We start from the raw sequence: 9,233 nt of genomic DNA, 5'->3' as shown, positions 1-9,233 counted from the left end.
TTGTTCATTCATGAATACTTGTTACTATTTACAAAACATTATTTATATAATAGGAAATGTGGTTTTTTCTTTCTGATTGATATTTGGACACCCTTTCCAGGAAATGAGAAACAGACAAGGAAAAATAATGTAAACAGGAGAAATGAGAAATCACAGATAGATGCCCAAAATTCATAATTCATGAGAATCACATGGACAATTGGACATGGTTTTACAATTTTCTTATGATTCTCCATTCGTTTACTTTGGCATTTTCTACTGCCAAGGTTTTGTACTTTATATATTGTATTTGTACTCTTTTTAAATTGAGCTTAAAGATGAAAAGAGTTTTGTTATTTTCAGAGAGATATATCCCACTACTGGTTTAATATAATTAAGATTCTAGTTGAAGTTTTTGAACCCATTTTCACCTTGGTTTAAGTTAATGAACATTCAAATGCAATAGATGAATATAAGGGGCAAAGAAAGTCCTACAATGAGCAAAGGAAAATGCCAGAAAACAAGTACCAATATATTATCAAGTCCTCTTGATCCTTCAGTTGGGCCAGATTCCTTTAGGGGAGAAATCTACTTTGGTGCACTGAAAGACCTTGTGCTTATCCTCCTCTCTCTTGATGTGTCAGCATTAGCCATCATTCATTCAAGTCACCGGCCAATATGCCATAATTTGTCCATTTTACTTTTTTTATTAACAATTTTTTTTTTTTTGGTTGGGATTTGGATATATTCCCAACTTGACAATTTTTCTACATTTATTTTTTCTCAGCTCATGTCGAAATCCTGGTCAGGTAAGTAATCGGATGCTTGACATCCCTGGCCCCAATTAGTAGAGCCTGGGTATGGTCTATCAATTTTCCTCTTATTAATTCTGTGCATGCAATTAATCATATTCTGATTATTTGGTGGGTCTGGGTTGTCAAATTCGGGCCCCAACCCAACAAAGACCCAGAACCGATGCATATGATTGGGTCTATCGGTCTACTATATATGGACTTGGCCCAGACCCGATCTGCTGACACCCTAATTCCAAACCCGGCTGGAGACATGACCACACCATGACATCACAAGCATATCGTATTGCATTCAAAAAACAAAAGAAATAAAGAAGTAATTAACAGCTATGCTTTGCCCATTCATTGGTTAACACACCAGGTTTTGCTTGTAGATGGGTTGAGCTTAAAGTCATTAATAAAAGGAAGAAAGTGGACGATGGTTGATTAATGGGGGCCCAAAAGCAAATGGTGTGGTGTCAATGCGCCGGTGTCTTAGATATAGGACAAAGTTAGGTAGCACGGACATAATCAAATAATAGTAGTCCCGTTTAAAAAGGGCTTCACCTTTGCAATATAACTCACAAAGCCAATATTGAGCCTTATGGGCTCATCATGTCTCTTCAAAGCCAGCCCATAATAAATAACTCAAGGGGTTGATATTGATAGTTGTTTTTCACCCACTATTGCAGTATTGCCCATGACTTTTGAAGTTTCAACACTACAAAAAACGTGCAATGCAGCTATTAAGAAGGCCCATTATCTTAAATTGGGCTCCCTGATCTGTAACTTTGGGCTCTCATGTATTTAGCCCAGAGCGGTGGGGCCATGAGTACTGTTACTGTATGGTGGGTGGTGTTTGTAGATGAGGATGGGACCTCTCATGTCAATCACACTTTTTGTTTGTGAAAGAAAGATAATAAAGGAGAAACTGAGAAAGAAAAAAAGAAACCATAGGTGGAGATGAAGTTTGTTGAGGGACCGATTTTTCCTCCACAAGCCCATAACCCACAATTCCACGAAACTGTTCCACCAAATGATTTAATTTGTTTCCTTTAATAAAACTGGTGAGGTTAGTATTTTGGTATTGCAGGAGATAATATGCACCAGGGCGCTGGGAATCACAGATTTGTTATTTTTGAGAAGGCAGGAGGGTGTTTTGGTCAATTAATGGGAGTATCCCATCATTCCTTAATTTACAAGATTTTATTACTTGTTTATTCATTTTTTTCTGGTCCAAGTATATTCTCGAACCCAAAAGAACAAAAGGGGAAAATATAAAGAAACAATTAGGTCGGTTAGAGAGGGAGATTCTCGTCATATCTAGTGGGTCCCCCCTTGCGGACGATGACGTGTTGGCCACGGTTCTCTCCATCAACCCTCTCCGACCTAACGATGAATGGTCAAAGCATCATCACTCCCATTAACAACTCCGTTTCCGTTTTGATTAAAATCACATCAAATCAAAACCCCAGCAAAAAAGCACTTAAACTTTCTCTCCCGCCTTTTCCTACATTTTTGCCCTTTTCCGGCTGAGCACCCAAGGCTACTTCCGTCTTTTCGCAATCACTAATCAAGATAAAAGATCATGAATACGTATAGAGTATGGACAGTAGGTGTCACTTTCAGATAATACTTCTTTTTAGTATGACGAAAGTGCCCCGTTATTATTAAATGACTAATTTACCCTACAATATTTTAATTAATTAAATGATTAAACACTGTCACTAATTACTAGTGAGTACTAGTGATCCAATACAGACGCACACTTCCCAAATAATTATTTATTTATTTATTTATTGAAAGACAAAATTAATTATTTATTTATGGGGGAGATAAATATGCGTTATTTTCCACCACTCCTTCACCTGAGATGCCACTCAGGTGAGACCCACCTCCGCCACCGTCAGATTGATAATCATCATCACCATCTAACCGTTGCAAGAGCCAGGAGGCCCTCTAGAATCTAGATGATAATTCACTCATTTATTTGTTTAATAATTAATAATTTCTCGTTCTCTATAACGGGTTTGACGTCCCCCGTCAACACTCACTCAAGGCCAACGTCTCTCTCGTTCTCTCTATCGTCTATAAATCTTCGGTCCAGAGAAGTAGAATTCTCCCACTAGCTCACTCCATCGGGACGATTCCGGTGCAGAATTGAGAGGAAAATCGGCGAGAAGCGATGTCGGAGAAGAAGGGGGACTGTGGCAAACACGGCCATAAGAGGAAGAAGTTCATCCAGCGAATATGTGCTGGAATTCTCTTCTTCATCCTATTAATCCTGTTCGTCGTCTTCCTCGTATGGGCGATCCTTCGGCCAACCAAGCCTAAGTTCACGCTCCAAGACGTGACGGTTTTCCAGTTCAACGTCACCGGTTCGAACTTGCTCAACTCGAATATGCAGATAACCCTCTCGTCGAGGAACCCCAACGACAAGATCGGCATATACTACGACAGGCTCGATGTGTTCGCGGAGTACAGCAACCAGCAGATCACTCTCCCTACTAGATTGCCTCCGACGTACGAGGGTCACAAAGACATCAACATCTGGTCGCCGTTCGTCTACGGGTCAAACGTGCCGATTGCGCCTTATCTGGCGGCCTCGCTGTCTCAGGATCAGAACATCGGGATGGTCTTGATCAAAATCAAGGTCGATGGACGGGTCAGATGGAAGGTGGGTACTTGGATCTCAGGCAACTACCATATCCACGTCAATTGTCCGGCGTATATCACGTTTGGCAGCCGGAACACCGGTATTCAGGTCGGAACCGCCTTTAAGTATCAGCTGGTGCAACCCTGTGGGGTTGATGTCTGATGAAGGGTCGGTCAGGGAATTTACTTCCCGAATGAGGAGCCATCGCCGTTAGTATCCTTATATCTCCGTTTCTCTCTCTGGACGTCGTTAGTCTTTTTTCTTTATTTTTCCTCAATTGTGCTCTTCATCGAAACTCCACCCTGTGTAGTTATAAGAGGTAATTTAGGGCTGTAATTTGTACATTTTATTAAAGAATAAAATGAGAAGATAAAAAGGGAAGAAATTCAACGGTTGTCACAAGTTGTATTGTTTGTTATCAAAAGAATATTTCGAATATGATATTTAATTGTGAGAAATTAAATTGCTTGCTATATTGATTACTCATTGATTTCTTTGAATTTGCAGGAATGCCCCGTTGAAAATAGCTCTATTTTCTCTTTCGTTTTTTCATCTGTTTTTGCTCGAATTACATTAATTGAGGGCTGCAACGGTGAATAAACAAAAGGAGATTTTTATTTATTATTTCTTTTTAAAGGTAAATATAAACAAAAAGGGTTTGGGTGGTTAATTTTTCTTCTTGGTTGGGCCAATTAGGATGAACTCAAGAGAAGGTGGGTTTGCTTTTAGATTGAGAATTACAGAGTGGCGTAACATATGGATTTGGGTAGGGGGTAGGGAAAACTAGGGGTAGTTTTACTTGCAGCCAAAGTCCACTATGGAAAAGGAAAAGTGAGTTTGGATTGCTATATTAAGCCTCACCTACTTCAAGAGGCCTTGAATTTGAATTCATTAGTGAACTCTGAATTATTAGAAATTGGAGTGAGTTGAGTGGGAGAGGGGTATCTCTACTCTCATCCAGTGAGTCATCCCACTTACTTTTGTCATTGTCCCTATACCTGCTCTACCGCCTAACTTAATGTTGTGATGGAAGATTGGAAAGAGATGGGTGGGTTTGATTTAGAGGCAGTGATACTTCTCAAAAGGAAAAAGAAATAAAAGAAGCAATGATGTTTCTGAGTGTTAATTATTTCTAAGTATCAACCTATTGTTTGTCAATGGACAAGACATATTAGAGGAGGAATTGACAAGGTTCTAGAAAAATTCGTCTTTACCTTTTCTATTTATTTATGGGTAATTTCTAATAAAAAATTTGATGGGTAATTTGATTAGACAATTTTTTTTGTAGAATGGGTAAATAATTATTTGTTTGAACTTTGAAGAGCCAAATCCATACTTTGAAATCTTGTGATGATTCCTGTGATATGAGGAGAACAGTATTCTGTTTGTTTGTTTCTCTTGGGCCTCTTAATTCTTCCCAATGACCCAAAATGGTATTCCTGAGAGGGGCAATGGAATTGGCCTTAAGCTCGGTTGGGTTGTTCTAGTCAAAATAAGTAGGTAACAGGGATACCCAATTGTCCATTTATGGATTTTACAGTGTAAATAACGTCTCATTTGGTAACCACAAGACACAAAGTCATGTTTTAAGGATCCAAAGGTGAATGTAGGGAGCAAATCGTCGAAAGGTTTATCTGCATTTATTCTATTTTATTACTTCTATGACTTTGCCCGGTCAAAATGGATTAAAATTGAATCCATCTCCTCTATCCCAGCTTCTCAAAGTAAGGGCACGCCCCAGGAAATTGATAGTTTTGTAAGACATCCACTAAGTCTTAACTTAAGCGTAAACTCTGAGCAACGGTGTGGTTTTGTGAGTGATTGATGAGGATGGGGGATGTTTCTCTTTCTCTCATGTTTCATTCCATGGACAATATGAAAGGTACCAGTTTTTGAAGAGGCTTTCCATCTTTTCCAAGAGGCATGTGGAGGCAGTTGGTCATGGGATGCGCTGTGATGTAAGTCACCATCCATCGGCGTTTTAAATTTAATCCCATCCGCTCAGTCAATCTCACCGACTTTTGGCCAATCATATATTGAAGCAAGTTTGTTAAAAGGTGGGGAAGATGGAAAGTTAAAACGCTGGATTATCTACTATAAATCTATGATGTTTGTCTCTACTGATGATCCTGCACATGGATTGTCTCATATATTCAATGAACACAACTCACCCATGTACCAAGACTTATCATGATAGGTCTTTTTTTCTTCAAGGGTGGCGGTGGGTGGATAGGGGTAGGGCTTTTGACCCGAATTGTCCCACCAGAAATTCTGTCGAACACCTTGAAGGTTGTAAGGTAATTAATAGAACAGTCTCAAGTAGAGCTCCAAATGATTCAATTAAGGTGATCAAACTTCGGTTCATTTATAATTGGACCCAAATATGTACCCATCCCAAACCAAGCTGATAAAATTGATACGAGAGAGAGAGAGAGAGGTATGGTGGGTGGGAGCTTGCTACTGCAGAGGCATATGTCATTCCCTACTTTACTTTGTCGAACACCTTGAAGGTTGTAAGGTAATTAATAGAAGTCTCATATAGAGCTCCAAATGATTCAATTAAGGTGATCAGACTTCGATTCATTTATAATTGGACCCAAATATGTAACCATCCCAATACAGGCTGACAAAATTGGTACAGAGAGAGAGAGAGAAAGAGAGAGAGGTATGGTGGGTGGGACCTTGCTACTGCAGAGGCAGATGTCATCCCCTACTTTACTCTCTGGCTATGTGCTATTGTTGGGCTATCCATTGCAGGTGTATGATTGGGTTATCCAATGTAAGTGTAGGTTTGTTTTGATCTTATCCCAACTAACCTACATATATAAAAAAGAAGGAATCACAGTGACATTACTCATTAACTGTCCAATTGGGAAACTCCAACAAACACTGACAATGCTTTTTCTGGTGCTCTTCCAGTGGTCTGGTCTGGTACTTTGAGGTTTCATCCTGCACCCATTTGTACACTTCAACTCTGATCCATTTTTTATCCATAGAACCTTCTTGTCTCTAAGTACAATGTTGGGTTTATCGGGTATCAGGAAATGGGTCCTACCGGGGACACTGCAAGCATGGGGACAATCAGATCAGCTCATTTCTGATCTGGATCCCTGAATTTTCTATTTGGATTTGTGTGGAATGTCTAGGCAGGGTGTTGAGACCCAAACGGACCAATTGTTCCGACCATTTGGACTGTTGCTGATCAGGCTCAAAACCAGCTGGTTGGGTCTATTTCAGGTGTGAGTTGGATGGAACCTGCTATAACCATGGTTACACTTATCTCTTAAGTAACCGCCAAACCCCACGGTCAGTCAGAATCAACGATTCCTCTGTTAGTTTGGGCTCATCACAAGGGTTGGTAGGTTTGGGTGTTCATGGATCGGTTGTCTTTGATGTAAATCATGAACAGCAATATGGTTTTAACCTGATTTTTTATGGTTACAGTCAAATTCAAGCTCCTCAAAGGGATACATTGTGTTATGCGCGTTTCTGGGTTGAGCCCCTTTTGTGTAATGTTTTTTGTTGAGTAAAATTTTTGTTCATCTTTCCAAAAAAATCAAACCCCAGTAAGTTTTGGCGGAAACCCACTCCTTGGTTACCAGTTACCACTTTTATGATGATGACAGTTGATTGATTATAAGTTTTTCCGGTATCACATTTTTTCGGCATCATAGTCACATAGTTGAACCCTAATTAATTTTATAGATAAATTGTTTGTTTATTGAAGTTCATTTCAGTCTGGAATAGTGCGTTTGGACTTTATACTCTGTTTTCAGTGTAAATCTGAACCATATATAAACTGAAGTAAGCTGAAATTGGCGGTTTGGTCTGGTCTGATGTTGAAAGTTTTAAAATTGTGGTTTATGGTTTTGATCCAATTTTCTGAATTTTATCTTAAGTTATCTTTGTTTGTCATCATTAAATTTTATTAATTAAACCCATATATAATAATTTCGGTGGTATAAAAATATATATTTTAAAATGGACTAACAAATAAATTTTTTTTTTCAAGCGATGGGTAAGTAGTTCAAACAATTGAGTCAAACAGGTCAGTCGATTATTCCATAATTAAACACTAAAACTTTTAAAATATATAAAAATACAAGAACAAAAAATGGCACATCTCTAATATTCTATTCATCATTTTAAATAAAAAAGTATGACAAATAAGAAGTTTTTTTGTTAATGATGGAAATAAAATACAAAGTTTAAAACTGACACAAAAATGAAACCAATTTCATATTTGTTAGTTGGTTTAACCATTTGGGTCAAATGGATCAACCTATGATGTCATGGTTAAATAATAAAGTTTTTAAATAGAAAAAATACAAAGAATAACACCAAAAAAAAAGAAAAATTTAGACACACCTCTAATATTATATATTACCCATATTAAATAAAAAAAGTGTGATAAATAGTAATTATCTTTCTTAATGATGTAAATAGAATATACAATTTAAAATTGATCAAAAAATGAATTCATTTTCCTATCTAGATGGTGACTCAACAGTCCAAACTTTTGGACCAAATAGATCCACTAATGATGTCATAATTAAATAATAAATTTTTAAAACATAGAAACACAAAAAATACAAAAAAGTATAGAAGTTCTGTAAATAAAACATTTGAGCACATTCCTAATATTATATATTCATCGTATTAAATAATAGTAAGTATGAAAAAATAATATTTGTTTTTGCTAATACTTAATAGTGAAAATGGAATACAATAAAATTGACCCAAAATTAAACCAAATTTTCTATCTATGCAAGTGGTGGGGCAATAGTTCAACCATCTAGGTCAATTGGGTCATCTTATGATGTCACATAATTAAATAATAAAGATTAAAAAAATAGAATATTAAAATCATGTATAAAATATATGGGCACATATCTAATATTATATATTCGTCATATTAAAAACATAATATGATAAATAAAAATTAGTCTTATTAATGATGGCAATTGGATACAAATATCAAGAAAAAAAGAAAGTTAGGTCATGCTTGGTTAGCTACTCTAGGCATCATTTTTTTTTTATTTTTTACTCATTCTGGGCAAAAATGGGAAGAATGAATAATATTAGAGAGTTTGGTTACAAAACTCTTGCCATGGGCCCCATTCTTTTCAGAATGAAAAATCTGCCCATATCATAAAATTTGAGATAGCCATGAAAAATAATCATGCCCCATCTTTTTATTTTCATTCTTTAAAGAAAGTCTATGCTAGTGATCATAAACCGCCAACCTAGGTCTACAAAACCACCACCATAAAAGTCTATTGGCAAATTGCCATGGAAACTTACCATTCATCCACTGGTAAAATCTAGGCCGATGATTTTGGAGACCTAGGTCAGTGGTTTATGCCCGCTAACACTTTTTTTTAAGAACGAAAATGAGCAACATAAGGGACTTTCTAGGAATGTTTTCTCATTTTTTAGGAAAAAAGTGGTTGGTTCATGGCAATGTTTTCTCATTTTTCCCCATCCTTCTCCATTTTAGAATTTCATCTTGGGTAAGAATGAGAAAGAATGAAAGTTTTTTTTTTTTTTTTTTTTTTTTGATAGGAGAAAAAATGAGAGTTGAACCAGACATCTTGTGATCAAGCTAATGATATTTTACATGCAAGTAATTTAATGATAAATAGACCCAAAATATTGGTTTGATGATGGGTCAACCATTTGACCTGTTGATTTGAACATGAAATACAAATAAATATTCTAAAAATTGAATAAACCACATTTCAGTCTTAGTCAAACAAGTGAACTTGTGATGCCATGAATTAAATAATAAAAATATAAACATAAAA

General features: G+C 36.7%; 1 protein-coding gene across 1 annotated transcript; it reads left to right on the top strand.

Moving 5' to 3' along the window:
- Positions 1–2,869: 2,869 nt before the first annotated feature.
- Positions 2,870–3,889, top strand: LOC104601375 (NDR1/HIN1-like protein 1). The gene has a single exon (XM_010264674.3). It carries the CDS (start codon positions 2,956–2,958, stop codon positions 3,586–3,588), a length of 633 nt encoding a protein of 210 aa, XP_010262976.1. The 5' UTR covers positions 2,870–2,955; the 3' UTR covers positions 3,589–3,889.
- The last annotated feature ends 5,344 nt before the right edge of the window (positions 3,890–9,233 follow it).

This window comes from Nelumbo nucifera, chromosome 2 (assembly GCF_055504915.1).
Source record: "Nelumbo nucifera cultivar China Antique chromosome 2, China Antique-T2T, whole genome shotgun sequence".
Taxonomy (NCBI): domain Eukaryota; kingdom Viridiplantae; phylum Streptophyta; class Magnoliopsida; order Proteales; family Nelumbonaceae; genus Nelumbo; species Nelumbo nucifera.
Note: the sequence above shows the minus strand (reverse complement) of the source record. Positions and strands in the feature narration are given on the sequence as shown.